Genomic DNA, 14,990 nt, shown 5'->3' with positions numbered 1-14,990 from the left:
ACACTTAGAAGGCTTTTACCTATTTTATTTTTTAAAGCAACAATTAAACATACAAGCATTTTGCATGCACAAAGTTACAGATTTTTAAAATCATGTTCATTGGCTGCTTTATAACACAAAGCCCACACTGACAGGCAACACATTTAAAAGCTCTATTTATTTAGTCTAGTCCACCTTTTCTTGTGATTTCTTAGTCTGGACTTTCCAGAACTATAATAGGCACTGTCTATTTGTGCTGGGTTTTATGAAGGGAAAACTAGAAGCAGCAACAAAAGGTGCTGTTAAGAAAATTCAGCGAGAGCAGGAAATACTGATCTTCTTAAATTAGTATTCTTAATGCCAAAAAAAAAAAACAACCGATATTCAGTACAGGATCGGGAAATGACATCCTGCCCCACCGGCAGGGGGGACCCTCCACCTGAGGACAACGGGGAGCCACCCGTGCTGGGGCTCTTCCTCCCCTCTGCCCCCCGTCCCCTTGGCCCTCCAGCGCAGCAACATCTTCGCCAGCGCGACAAACAAATCCCCGGGGACACACCCTCACCTCGATCCACACCCAACGTGCCGTCGGAGCGCCCAGCCTCCTGCACATGCCTCGGGGGAGCGTTCACGGAGAGCCAAGCGGGAAGCTGGGCGCAGGCGAGCCACTTCCAGAGCTCCGCGGCGCAGCGGGCAGGGCCCGTCGGACAGGGCTCCCATCGCCTCCTCATAGCGCGGCACAATTCCTCGCCTTACCTCAGCCTTCGCGGCTCTGTAATAAGACAGACGTTTAACCCAACAAATGCGAGGTATGGAGATGACGGTTCTCCAACCAGCCACATTGTTACCGCTGCGCGGTGTTTTTGACTTTCAGCAAAGAAAGGGCTTACTTCGGGCTAACAGTTTTTCCAGCAGCACGGCGCTGCCAAAAGATGGGACCAGCTTTGAGACGGGTTAAATGCTTTTGCTCCTCATCCTCGGTGGCAGCACGCAGCACGGAGGCCGAAGGCTCCCTGGCCAGGGGAGGCTGCCCGCCTTCCCCCCGCGCTCGGTTGCGGGCAAGCAGCCTCAGAAAGGGACAGCACAAACAAACGCACGCTTTAAAAAAGGCAAATAACATTCGGTGCAACAGGTTGGGGAAAACAAATTAAATCAAGCCCTGTTGCTCCATTTAGCGGTTTATTAAAGAAGCTAAAAGTTCTGCAGTTCCAATTTATTTTTTAAGCCGCCACTTAATAAGCTAGGGCAACATCAGAGTCACCTCGGAGACACTCCAGCATGCCTGCACTTCTTCTGTATTTCACGAACTTCTGCTCAGGAAGATCCTGAGAACTGGAACAAAGTAGCGCTTCTCGTTACATGCACAAAGAGGTGCATCTCTGCAAGTTTCTCACAAGTAGGATATTGCTTCTGACATTTAATAGGGAAGAAAAAACTTTGTGGCCCTTGCCTAGGGGAATACAGAGTAACTCCAGAACTTTGAAAGCACATGCAAAAAAGATGGGGTAAGGTGAAACTACTTTTTCATTTAGTAAGTGCGGCTTAATTTCTTCAAACAAATGAAAACACCTAAGTGGGTGCGCACACAAATATACAGACACTCCCAAGTCCTATCTCCATTTAAAACATTTCATACCCACGTAACTTTCTTTCTCCTATTAGTAATTCAGCAAGAATACCAGAAACATTTTAAATTCCCATCTGAGTCTCTGGTTCAGTAAAGACATGCATACCCGGAACAGAAATCCTATAAACGTGGCCACTTAAAAAGAAAACTGCTAACAATGTACCAGCTCGCTCCTCCTGCAAAGGGCTCTGAATCTCGCTGCATCAGCAGCAGGCTGAGTGTGAGAGAATGTGGAAAGTATGTCCAAAAATGTGACATCACTTCTCCAAAATGGTGTCTATTTTCCCTACCAAGTCAGAGATTCACTACTTTCAGTACACCTATTAGCACAAAAGGGAAAAGTTGCTAGAATAAATTCCCCAGGTTTCTTTTTTTTCAAAAAAGCCCTTTGAATGACAGCTGTGGTGTCACTGAAGACATATTTTTAATCCACTTCCTAAATCGACTGCTTACCTCTGAGTTAACCAGTTCCTTCCTATCTTCAGCTCTTTTTATTTGTCAGTATGTGACTCATGGCCTTGCTACCACACAAGCTCCCATTTCCCTTGTGTGAATGAAACAGTACCAGGAGTTGCATCCACTTATCATTGCCCCGAAAGCTTTTTCCCTTTGCCAGTCTCTAGGGCCACCCCATACTTTTATTCCTCCCCTACAGAAGACCGTTCCTCTCCTCAGTCCTTCTCCTTCTGCCAGCCCAGTCTCCTTACCACAAAAGTCCCGGACGAGGCAGGCAGGACGACGGGGAGGCCGGACGAGCCACGTGCTGCAGCACAGGAGCCTGCAGGCGGGCCTGGGGCTCTCAGCACGCAGCAGGGACACGGCAGCAGCCCAGGGCCAGCTCTGCGGGATGCCACAGCGCACCCCCCGCGCTCAAACATATTTGGCCTTCGTTAATTTTCCCTTCCGTCGGCAACCTGAGCCCTGAGACACGGCACGCCATCCATTTGGCCGTAATTCAGTGAAATCAACAGCCCCGCACCTCATCAACGCGGGTGCTTTTGCTGGGGTGTGCGCCTGGTGAAGCCCCTCGCCTCACACGGCACTCAGGGAACTGAATTCAGGTTCGAAGACCCTCTGCATCAACGCTTCCTCAAGGCACGGGCGCTTACTGGGCACTGCAGACGGCGAACCACAGAGGCCAGGCACCGCACCCCCGGCCAGACAGGGAAAACTCCCGTGCACGTTTCCAGCAGGCCTACATGCAAACAGAGCAAACGGGAACTCGTCCAAGAGTTTTCAGTCGGGAGGCATTTCGCCTTTTGTTTAGGTCTAATTGTGTTACTACGTCCGTATCGCTCCACGACGAGAAACTGAAGTGGAACATACGTCACCCTCACGTACCTGCTACCTGCTTAAGAAAAAAATAGACTAAGTGCAACAAAATAATTATAAAAATTGTTTCTGATTTAACAAATACCTGGAGCCAATTTGAGAAAATAGCTAAAGCTACCGGTTGAAAACAACGTGACACTGCTACAACAAGCAAAATGAATGTGATTATTTTAAGAACAAAAGCACCATATTGGCCTCTGTTTATTTAAAATGACTTTTTCCTGATTTCAGAATTTGACTCATTTCCCTTTCACTAGCAGTACCAGTCTTTCCGACAAGTGCTGTGTACATCTGTGCTTGCTAGCTCTCGAGTATTCTTTTTTTCTTTCTCATTTTTGAGCAGTTCCACTGGATTATGTAACTTCCCTCAAAGGCGGTTTGGTTTGCTGGATTTTTTTCATCTGTCTTCCAGCACCAGATTTGCTGAGCATTACAGTAAAATGACCTCAAAGAAACAAGGAAAATATATACTGTATATTAAAAAGGAAACAAAAAACACAGATGCTCTAACGTATCTTGCTGACTTTTTTTAATACTTTTTTTGCTCCACTTTTTATTTTCTTACTGCTCACAAAACATTTCTGAGTGAGAACATCTGTGCTATACTCTGGATTTATGTTAGAAGAATTCCACTTTATTTTCAATATACATAAGCATCGGTTCAGCATTGTTGCATGTTTTATCCATTCAATTTCTGCTGGGATGAAAAGGTTTGTTTTCCTTTGAAGAACCAGGAAATTGTTTTAAAGCTACATGAGCCATATTCTGTATAACTAATATCGTCAACGTTTCTCCCCCATTTACTCCACCTTATTTTACCAGATTAAACGCTCCACGACCAAAAGATGTCATAGTCTGGTACAACTGAGAAAGTGTTACTTCCAATGGTGTTTTTATAACCCAGCTAAAACATCTGCAACCATTAGAACTGAAGCCGAAGTGCAAGAAACTATGAGAGTCAGATGGTTTTCCACTGGTCGAGGCTATCGCCCGAGACAAGAAAGGCTGGCAGCTCCCTAAACCCCAAATTACAGACAGGAACCACTCACGTAACGTGCTGAGCGCTTTCACAGACTTCCACAACTTCTTCCACGGAGCCGCAGGCACCGGGCTCGGCAGCCCAACAGCGCTTCTGCTCGTAGTGAAATCGCTCGCAAAGCTCTTCCACAAACGTACGCTCCACTTCTGTCATCAGCGAGCGATGCTTAAATATTGACAAACCACGTAACGCTGAACCTAAAGCGATGACGCACCCCATCCAGCTACAGATACCTATTGCTCACATAAGCAAAACAAAGTAATACCACACATACCCTCCACTGAAAACACTTCCCAAGCTGAAGGACTTGCAAGCTGTCCGGCTTCCGTGCCCGGCTTGCAGAGCAGCCTCCTGTCCTGTGGGCTCGGCGTTTCTGCACAGCGAGGTCCGGGTGCAGGGGACCCACGGGGCCACCACCACGCCTGCGGGCTGAGCCCTACCTCTACCCTGCAGCTTCTCGTGCAACGCAGCACTTTTCCCTCTTAAACCAGCAGCTCTCCACCGCTGTCTGTAGCTCTCACCAGGCCGCAGCTGAGCGAGGTACCAGTCATCCGGGTTTCACCACCACTGCCTGGAGCACAACACCAGCAACGAGGCCGAGAGCTGGCTCCAGAAAATGCCCTGCGGGGAACCAGCGCTCTCCTGGCTGAGCTCACGTACAGCATTTCAGTGCTAGCCGGCACATACCACAGCAGGAGCAAAGAGACTGCGTCCCCACGTTGTCAGCTGGAAGTAAACGGTCAGCTGAACAGCAGGGGTGAGAGGGTTTTTTCTGGTTTGTGTCATGGACCTTTTTGGGGTGGAGAAGGTTCCTGCACATTCTGGAAATAGCCTGTAATGCTTCTTTCTCCTTAAAACAGTCTCAAGATTTAGAAAGGTATCAAAAAGAAGTCAAATTTAAACACAAAAATCCCTGCTAGGCTACAAGTCATTTACGCCATTAGTGCCCATAAGCGTTTCCACTGTGACTGCAACGGAGTGTCCCTGGAGGAGCCAGATGCGCCTGTGCCCAAAACCTAGCAGACGGTCTTAAGCAGGGAAAACGATGAGATCAATATAAAGTACACATAAAATCAGTAAATTTTCACAGTGACCCACTCCTGTGTGCTCTCCACCATGTAATAGGACATAAAAACTATCCCTCACGACATGCTCACGAGCGAATGTAAAACTGTTTGCTCCACTGAACATGAGAGGCATGAAAGTTGTCACTGCATCTGCAAGGCAGCCTGCTGCTTGGCAGCTGGTTTTTAAGCAAATAATTGTTCTGAGAAGTCCCGTTCAGCTGGCACTGGAACAAAAAGAAAAATTCAAGAAGAGAAGAGAAGTGCATCGCACTTTCCCTAAGACTACAACCTTCCCCTCGCGCTTCCCTGCCAATGAATTTCAGATCTACCAACGAGGTGGAGCTCTAAACTTTGGGCGGCTTTTGACACTTGTTACCTTTGCTTACACGACCAACTTTTTTTTGAGTTCCGGTCTCGTATCAGCAGCTGCCTTCAAATGCTATCAAGGAACAGATTACAATTACTTCTAACAAACATTAACGCACTGCGGTTTCTAAATTAACAATTCAAGCATTGTTCCCCACGGTATCGCAATCCCTCCAACATTTAATCTCCCACAACCTTTTGGTGAGGCTGAGGGGAAAGGACTCTCAAAAGAGGTCTCCTAAAATATTTTTGGTTCCTTTGGAGTTTTGGTTAATTTTCTTAGTTCTCCTAGAACACTGGTGTTATACGCAGAGCCTACGAACACTACTGCAGGCTCACGGTCTATGGACGCTACCACAGGCTCATGACCCACAGCACATCAGACTGAACAATCACAAAGAGCCTGAACAATCCCTGCAGGAACCGAACGGGAGACTGAACAATTTATAAATCCAAAAAACTATGAATTCCCAGTTCATATTCTTGTTTACTGTGCTCATATACATCACACAAACACATCACACTAAAGTAAAAAACTGAAAACTTTGTACCTACCATTGTGTATGCGTGCCTACTTACATTTGCAAGAAAAAGTAGGAAAATGCTTAAATCTCAAAAAGCTCAAAACCTACAAAGATTATGGTGACAGCAGAAAGTTACCAATAAATAAATAATCAAAAAATAAAAATAAAAATCAGAAATATCGCTGACTGCAATCAGGTTAAACCAAAGCTACAGGATGTACAATTCTTTTTGACAAAAGGTTACTTGATGCATTCCAACCTTACATTATTTTTAGGAAAAGTTTCCAGCTTTTTACATTAATTAGGTTATAGTCGATCATTTGCTATGTTTCACAAACGCCTACCTGTCTGTTCCCTTTTGGGGTAGTTGACAATTTCTTTCCATTAATGATACGAAAATCAAGTGTGGCTGACATCCCTCTCCTCAAAACTCCTTCCTACCTTACTCCAGCAGTTTTCTGTCCTCAAAAAAACTGACAGAAAACCATGAGCAGAACTAAGTAAACACACAAAACCTGCAAAGCCTCTGACCTCCCCGACAAGTGGAGTTTGGGAAATGCACCGAGAACTTCACAGGCCAGCCGCCACCTGAACAAACCGTACCCGTTTAATGCTTACTGCAGAAGCTGTGCCAGAGGCTGCACCAGTCCAGCCCCACAAAACATCATTAGTATGCCACCATGCAAACAAGATTTCATGGAGTGTGATCAATTTTGGCCACATCCAGTTACTCTGGACAGCTGGACTTCTTAAACATCTCTTTTCACTTCTTCTTTCCCCACAAACACAGCTTGAAGAAAAATGGAGCACACTTCAGACACAAAGCTTCTCCCGCACTAGAAGCAAAGGATCAGAAAGATTTCCTGTACACACTGCACGGATCAAGCCCCAAGCACAGCCCGCCATATTAAGTTATTCCGTACTTAAAGATTTAGCATTGAGAGCTGTGTTAATCCATACTGATTTTTTCTGCTTTGAGATTTATGCATCCTAAGCAAAGCCAGCAGCACCCACAACAAACTGCAGTAAATTGTGCGCTATCTGTATGCTTTTCAACAGTCTTAACATTTCACAGAGAGGAGAACCTTACTATCACCTTCATTATTTTTGTCCGCATTCCTTCTGTTCTCAGCACGTCTACTTAACCTAAATAACACCGAGTCGAGAAAACTCAAACCGAGGTCAAAGCTTGAAGTTACTTGCTCGTGGCAGCCTGCAAGCACGAAGCCTTGCTGTCTCGCCACCGCTACCCAGGCAGGGCAGCTTACTGCTAACCGTAACCTGAAAACCACAGCAAAGCGCGAGGCAGGCTCAGAGCAGCTGGCACTTCAGCTCTCGTGTGCTTCAAGTGGTTCTCCTGCAGGAACTGCTGCATAAAGCAGGCACGCTCTTTTTCGCAGGATGAGAAACGCTGTTTTTCCTGTCAGTATGAAAACCATAAACATAATTAAAGTATTCTGAATAATGTTCCACCAGATATGCTTTCTTCCCTACCAGCACAGTCGTGGTTAAGCAGAGCTCGGTGTCAGCTTGATGCCAGCTGCCAGATCCTGCCTTCAGATGTGCCCACATACCTTTACCCTGGCAGTTCACGAATTACTTTGTTTCCTCTCTGTCTCTTTCTGAAGCAAAGACTTGCTCATTTGCTACACTAGCACAGACACCAACCATCTAAGTGCTACAAACAGACAGCAATCTATGAAATTCTGCCACTGAAGCCATGTTACGCTACAGCGAGCACAGGAAACACCAGGATGGGTTTGCTCACGACGCACTGAGGAGCCGTCTCCTCACTGCCACACATCGTCATGGAAAAGCTTCAGAAATTAAGTTAAAAGCAAGGTGTGACAGTGCCTATATACAGCACCCAGAGAAAAGCCCGTGGACTCTGCTTACTGTGCTTTCAACCACAGTATTTCCATATAATAGAAGCAATCTCAGTAATTATGACTACCTCAAGTCCATACCGCTGGCATACAGCATAACCGCCATATAAATACTAATAAATAAAAAAAAAACATATCATTTGAAACCCCAGATTGAGAGCTCTGGGGACTGGGGACCAAGGGGCAGGCCAAGTCTGTCCGCACATCTGCAAATGGTCTTGTTAGTAAATACACCAGCACGTTTGAAGAAGAGTTACATCACAACGTTTTTGTTTTTCCACAGGTGGGCCATCTCCCTCCTGGACAAGCCACGCCACCTGCAACCAGAGCCCTTTCCCGATGACCAGCACGCCTTCCCTCTGCTGCAGTTGCTCCCAGCCTCCACATCACACCGCAGAGCCTTATCGCCATCCCCTAACTCAATTCAACGGCTGGAAGCAGGAACGAAGGTCAGTGGCACCCGAGCTACCTCCCCGCGGGACACAGGTTTGGAACACGAGACATCAAAATAATGAATCTTTATCAATGTTGTAACACTTAAAAACGAATTCTGCAAACTCTCCTCATCTGAACACCCCGATGAAGCACGCAACACTCCCCCGGGGGACGTGCTGCTCACTGTTACCTGAAGCAGAGAGGCACTTTCGCCCACCGCCTCACCTGCGCACGCAGGTCACTGTGCACACCGCTGCAGCGCGCAGGTAACAGCTGGTGTGCAGCCATTCCCTAGCGAGTCATTTTATTCCTCTTCCAGCCAGAAACACAACTGCTGCAAGAGGTGTAATAAAAGTGTATCGAGAACATTTCCTGGTTTTTCCCTCCAAAGCCATGATCCTCAGGAATAAAGCAGGGAGGTGAGGGGAACGTCGGTTACTTTTCTCCCCGCAGCAGCCAGGGCTCTAAGGAAACTAATCTCAAAAACTTTGCTGGGAACCCCCTCAGACCACTCAGTACTATTCACAAAGCTCCTCCAGCATCGAGGTGCGGTTTTAGAGAGCCTCCAAGTCAGCATTTGCCAAAACAAAACATCCAGATTGAGTGAAGACCACCGGAATGGCTAAGGAAGCGAAGCTTAATCCTCCACTTGAATGAACCAGGCGGAAAAAAGGAGAAGCGAGCTTGCTTAAGTTTCCCGTCCCAACAAACCGGCTGACTGAGAAGTTTGCAACAACAACGCGCAAGAAAAAGAAGAAGGATTTTTTAAGCGGGGGATAGAAGCCCCAGCAGATCTCCTGCGGAAGGCAAGCCGAGCGTGCTCGCACCGCCGGAGATTTCAACATGGGGCTGAGGGAGGCCGGCACAAGCGGGAGCCGGGACCGGCCCCTCGGCAGGCCGGGGCCTCACGCACCCGCGGAGCCGCTCCGGCCCCCTCAGGGGGGCTGCCCCCGGCCGCCGTCCCCGCGGGGCCTGGAGGGCCGGGAAGCCTGGGGCTGGATTTCCAGCGGCCCCCGCGCCCGGCCCGCAGCCGGCCGGCCGCGCTCGGCGCCTCGGCCCCGGGGGCAGAGCCGGCACCGCGCCGGGGCCCCGCGTCCCTCCGTGCCCGGCCGGGGCCGAGGCGGCCCCAGCGGCTCAACCGCACCCCGCCGGGGGCCGCCGCCACCGCCTGTCCGCCGGGCACCGGCGAACAAAGGGCGGAGCGGGGCAGCCCGGACTTTTCCCTCCCCGCTCCGGGAAGCGCCATATTGATCGCGGGCGCCGCTCCCCGCGCCCCCCTCCGTCTCCCTCACCTTGGCGATCGCCTTCTTGTAGCGGGTGACGGCTTGCTGGATGAGGCTGAAAACTTTCATGTTCCCGTCCCCGCAGGGCACGACCACCCGCGTCCTCCCGAAGCACACCGTGACTTTCATCCTGCGGGGGTGTGCGGGGGGGTGCTCCCGCGTCCCTCCGGCCCCTCGCAGCCTTCCTCCTCCTCCTCCTCCTCCTCCTCCTCTCCGCCCTCCGCCACGGCCGCCCCCCGGCGGGGCGCGGCGCTCAGCCCCCGGCCGGCCCGGCGACGAGGGGACGGGGACACGGCAAGGCGAGGGGGCCCGGCGGCCGCCTGGCTGCGGAGGGGGAGCGGGGAGCAGCCGGGGGCCGCTCACATGCCGCTGCCCGCGGCCACCTGCTCGGCGCCTGCCCCGGCACAGCGGCGGTGGCGGCGGGCGGGGCGCTGGCGGCGCTGCCTCCCCGCTCCGGAGGCTCAGGGCATTGCAGCGGGGCGGGGGCAGCCCGGGAGGACCGGCGGGGAGCCCCCCTCCGAGCTGCCGGGGGCCGGCGGGGGGCTGAGGTGGCGCTGAGGGGCCGCGCCGGCGGGCCGCCGGGCTGGGTCGGGGTCCCGAGGCCGGGCTGGCGCTAGGGACCCTGTAAAAACCCTTGCTCCCCTCGGCCCGATTTGGTTCTCTCAGGGAACGCTTGGCACAGCTCGCTGCGCCTTGATCCAGGGAGCTGCCTGCTAGCTGAACCGGAGAACCGCAAAATAGCCCCAGTTGGAAGGGGCCCGCAAGGATCATCGAGCCCCCGGCTCCTGGGTCCGCACAGGACCACCCAAAAATCAGACCGTACGTCTGAGTATTCTCCCTCACGTGTGTGAGTACGAAGAAACCAAGACACTAAACCACAGAGAATTTGGAAACGGAAGCTTTCTGCTTTCCCACCTGATGTCTGAGGAGAGCCACCACACACAACCAGGTGCTCTTCGTGGTCCTTTGCGTTTCTGTTAATGCGACAGAACCAACACAGAGTGAGGGGAGAAAACTGGTGCATCATCAGTAACCTCAGCATCAATGAAATCGCTGAGCAATTTTCTCCTCAAAGCACTCAGAAGTCAAAAGGTTTTGCAAATATCGCTCGCATTTTTTCATGGATTTCACCCGGGACAATGGAGTTGCACAGTTCACCGAACACTCGGTATGGGCTGACAACGAATTGCTTTTGGGTATAAACGGTGAAATTCAAATTAACTGCACAGTGAAGGTGGAGTTTGGAGGACAGCAAGGCAGGAAAAATGCTTTTTTTCCCCTGAATTTATTAGTGGTACCACAGACACGAAGCGGTTGGCAATCCACTCTCGTGCCCATAGGCAATAGTATTAGTAACTTTCAGAACTTCAGACATGATACAAATGGCAAAGCTATCGGCAGTTATGTGGCTACACAGTTAAAGGGCAAAATTAATGATTTTCTTAAAACTTCAAGGGTGAAATTATTGCCTAATTAAGTCAACGGTATCATGAGAATGGCATCCCTAGCCCTTTGCATTCTAATTAGCACTTCCAAGTGAAGCAAGCAGAGGAGTTGGTTTATATTGGTCCCTCAAATATCTGGTCCAATTTCCTTGAAATCCATAGATTTATTTCCACTAATGGCAGATTTGGAAAGCTGCACACACAAAGATGAAACAGTCCACGCAGTAGTCTACAGATGATTCTGCTTTGTTTAGATGTTAATTTTATTTCCATTACCCACCTGACTTATCTGAACTAATGACACAGATGAGGATCTGAATTCTATATGAGAAATGATACGGCTGCCTGTGAAAGCAGGAAAAAAGCACACCTGCCCTATTATAATATTTTATCTTATCCCCAGCATTTCAATTCTGCGGAATAGAAAGGCAGCATGCAGGAGTTCAGAAAGGCAGAAATGAAATAAAACTGGAGTACACAGCTTCCAGCTTGCAACTGAGACAACTGAGCACACTCCACAATTTTATGGCCATAGCCTATCAAATTTATTATTGGAAAACGTTGAAAATTTCCATCAACCTGCTGTTTTTGTACTTTCTAGGTGATCATAAGAGCTGCTGAGAACATACTGAGAGGATAAAAGAGTTATAAATCCTTGATTTAATAGGCATCATCTGAGAAACTTGCAGAAACAGCTGTAAAAATGTGAAGTCAATAGAGACTCTTCTAAGACATACTGCCTTTTAGAAGCAATTTTACAGTGGCATAGACTTTGTAATCATCAACGTTATGTTTCAGCAGTCATTTGCATTTATCCACTGAAACATAATGTTGCGTATCAGGAGGAACTTTACCACACTGCTGTAAAGCTTATTATTAATAGATACAGTTGCTGGTCAACAGTAATTATTTCACTGTTCCGACACTGCTACAGGTTTTTCATGTTTTCCTGTGATCTAATCCCGGCTCTTACTGTCTTTAGCAAGGTTTTTGGCAGTTTTCCCAGCTGTTCTAACAGTCTCCTGGAAAAAAAAAAAAAAAAAAAAAAAAAAACGTAAAACAGTTTAGAAAGAAATATTGACAGTTTTTCTATTCAGTGTTTATAATGGGAAAATTAAGTAGTGAAGTACAAAGAAAAACAAGTTTATCCTGGAATCTGATTTGAGGCCAAAACTCTAGGACTATCGCTTGAATAGTGACAGTGCTAACAAGAGCAAGGACCTTTGAGATTTGAATTTCTTTCTCGCTGGATACACGCACACATACACATTACGTATACATGACTCTGAAAACGCTTCGGATACAATTTACCAAGTTTAGTGTTTGTTGATGTCTTAGAAGGAAGAAAGCTTTAACAAACAAAAGTAACAAGTCTGTGAGAGTGCCCAAGGTCTAATTATGTAAGATAAATGAAGTATAAAACATTATTATAAGAGATTATGAGAAAAGGATTATACTAATCAGGAGAAAAATTGGCAAGAGCTGCTGGTTTACAAAAATTACAAGTACGTTCTGTGTACTTAATGAGAGGGCACCATGTTGCAGTATGGGTGGCAGGTATATATAGGTCTGGATGTTGAGCTTTTCTGGGCTAAGATACCCTAGAACCTGACAATCCATTTATTAACCAGTAACGGTGTTGGAAGGCTTCCATCAAGAGGCAATCACCCGTCTGGCAGAAGGAAGATGGAGATCGACAACAAGGGGATGGAGAGAAACAGAGTTTATAATTCCTAATGAAAAATATACATATTCTGTTTTAAAGTGCCACTGGGTTGAAATCTCTGGTGTAGATACCACAAACATACAAGGAGTGAGAATCTTGCAACCCAGTGCACATTACTACAAGTAAGTTTTATCTGAATGTTAAAAATCTCCAGGCACTGAAATGTTGCTAATTTCCAGAACTACTTCACAGTTTATCCTCCAGTTCTACTCAATGTTGAGGAACTGATATGGAACTATTTCGCATGTGTTCGGATTTAGTAATCTCTTCGTGGCATGGTCTGACAACAAAATGCCGATTTAATTTACAGTATGCTTGAAGCTGACGCAGTTTCAAATATAGACATTCCCTTAATCCAAGCAGAAGTTAATTTAGAGCCCTGGAAAGACCAGTGTCAAACTGAAGATCAATAGTGTTCCTCAAAGAATTAAAGTTAAAAAAATAAAAGAAGTTATCTAAATCATACAGAAGTCAAATTAAAAAAAAATAATAATAAAAAAGTGGGGGCCTAGGTTACATAAAGCAGTCAAAAAACAAAAGACAACAGCAACAACAACAACGACAAAACACCTGCAGCACCTGATGTGAGTTCAAAGTGCCATTTTCAAAAATTACTTAGGGACTGCAACAAAACACTACTAGGTTTTAATGAATTAAGATCCTGACCTGCCCTAACTCTCCTCTTGCTCAATTATTAGACAAACTTTAACTTAGATATGTTTCTTTTCTTTAAATATCTGACTTTTGATGTTCTAAATAATTGACATTTTACTCTGTATCTCTGCTCTTACCAAATCAAGCATGCATAGGGCTGTTTGAGATCTTCCAATGCATATCTTTATAACTACAGGAAGGGGTTGACTTCTCCGCTGTTATATTTAATGTTTTTTTCCTATGTACTTCCAGGACTTCCACAGAGGAGCAAGGCAGTAGTTCCTAGCATCTACTTTTATGAATGAGACGATCATTAAGGCTTATTAAGCAATTGTGGCTAGCTCTGGCCTGGAAAAAAATAAAGTTGAATTAAAAATTATTGCCTACAACTTCTCAAAAGAGGCTGGGATTTGGAGAATGGAAAGTCCTTAAATCATTAAGAAGTAATTACAGAGACACGGGTGTTAATGTCATGCTCAGGAGACTCAGGCACACAAAGTTTAGGAAGACAAGAAGAACTTTCTTTGTGGTATAACAGAAGGAAGAAATTGTAGCAAAGAAGAATCCCTGATTTAAAGGAAAAGCCACAAGACTGCACCTTTCCGGGGCTCCAACCCGTGCCTCCAGCAACTTCAGGCAGCAGAAAGGTGGTTAGGGGTGGAAGACAAGTAGAGGTGAACTTACCGCTTTGTCAGCTGGATCTGTACCGGCTTTATTGTAGTTTAAAAAGAATTATGTTCAACGGGTTTTAACAATTTCCTTACTAAGTCTCTGGTGGTTTTCAGCCCTCTTCAAACTGTTTCGATTGGGGTGTTTACTGTAGGATGTACCATGTACTGGCTTCACTGCGCTGAGCACTGTGAAGGGCTGAGCTTGAATTTGGGGTCACTTCTTGGTGTGGACTCTTGGAAATAATCCACAGGAAAGGAAACAGAATGGCTAGAGATGTAAAAAGCAAAAAATGTGATCTATAGCAGGGGTGTCCAGAGTAGAGAAAGAGGCAAAAGGGCATTGCCTACGCAGTCTGCATGAATGCTGAGGGGTTTAGAGACCCATACCCACAACTACAAATTGTCATAAGGAAATCGTGCATGCACCCTGCTTTGCCCACTCTCAGCTGTCATCCCGTGCACTGTATGTACTCCATGGGTCAAAAAGGATTAAATTCACATTACGAGAGGCCAGAATACACAGAACACTGTCCTGTGCATCCAGCACTGCTCAGGGAATGACAGCGATCCTGCAACGGAGGAGAGGGCAGTGCTGTAACAAGGATCAGCAAAGCAGACAAACATAAACCTGGCACTGATGGACCAAATACTCTTTCTAACAGATCTGGAATTTCATCCCTGACATATTTCAATGGGCAGCTCCAGAGATTTGGCTATCAGATTTTCTCAACAAGAAATCCAACATTTTAAAAGATAATCACAATATTTTTTCAGCATGGAAAACACCGGATAATCTAAGTAGGTTGCCGGCTCTCTTCATAATACTGAGAACAAATATATAAACATTTGATTAGTAAAGTAAGTTCTTAGCAACTTTTCTGTAAACCATCAATTATCATTAAAATCAGCAAAAAATAAAACCGCTAAGAACAGTAGAACCTGGGGGATTTACGAGC

At 46.9% G+C, this 14,990-nt stretch overlaps 1 protein-coding gene across 27 annotated transcripts in view; it reads right to left on the bottom strand.

Annotated features, from left to right (window-relative positions):
* PARD3 (par-3 family cell polarity regulator) overlaps positions 1 to 9,939 on the bottom strand; it is a 453,149-nt gene extending 443,210 nt beyond the window's left edge. For 11 of the 27 annotated variants that reach the window (XM_040546988.1, XM_040546993.1, XM_040546989.1 and 8 more), the window contains exon 1: positions 9,548 to 9,937. In XM_040546988.1, coding sequence (XP_040402922.1) covers positions 9,548 to 9,667 — 120 coding nt within the window. In that variant the 5' untranslated portion in view covers positions 9,668 to 9,937. Of the gene's footprint in view, positions 1 to 9,547 lie in introns of all 27 variants that reach the window. The other 16 variants (XM_040546987.1, XM_040546992.1, XM_040546991.1 and 13 more) reach the window with 4 other exon arrangements.
* Positions 9,940 to 14,990: the final 5,051 nt, after the last annotated feature.

Source organism: Cygnus olor, chromosome 2, assembly GCF_009769625.2.
Source record: "Cygnus olor isolate bCygOlo1 chromosome 2, bCygOlo1.pri.v2, whole genome shotgun sequence".
NCBI lineage: Eukaryota > Metazoa > Chordata > Aves > Anseriformes > Anatidae > Cygnus > Cygnus olor.
This window is presented reverse-complemented; position numbering and strand designations above follow the sequence as displayed.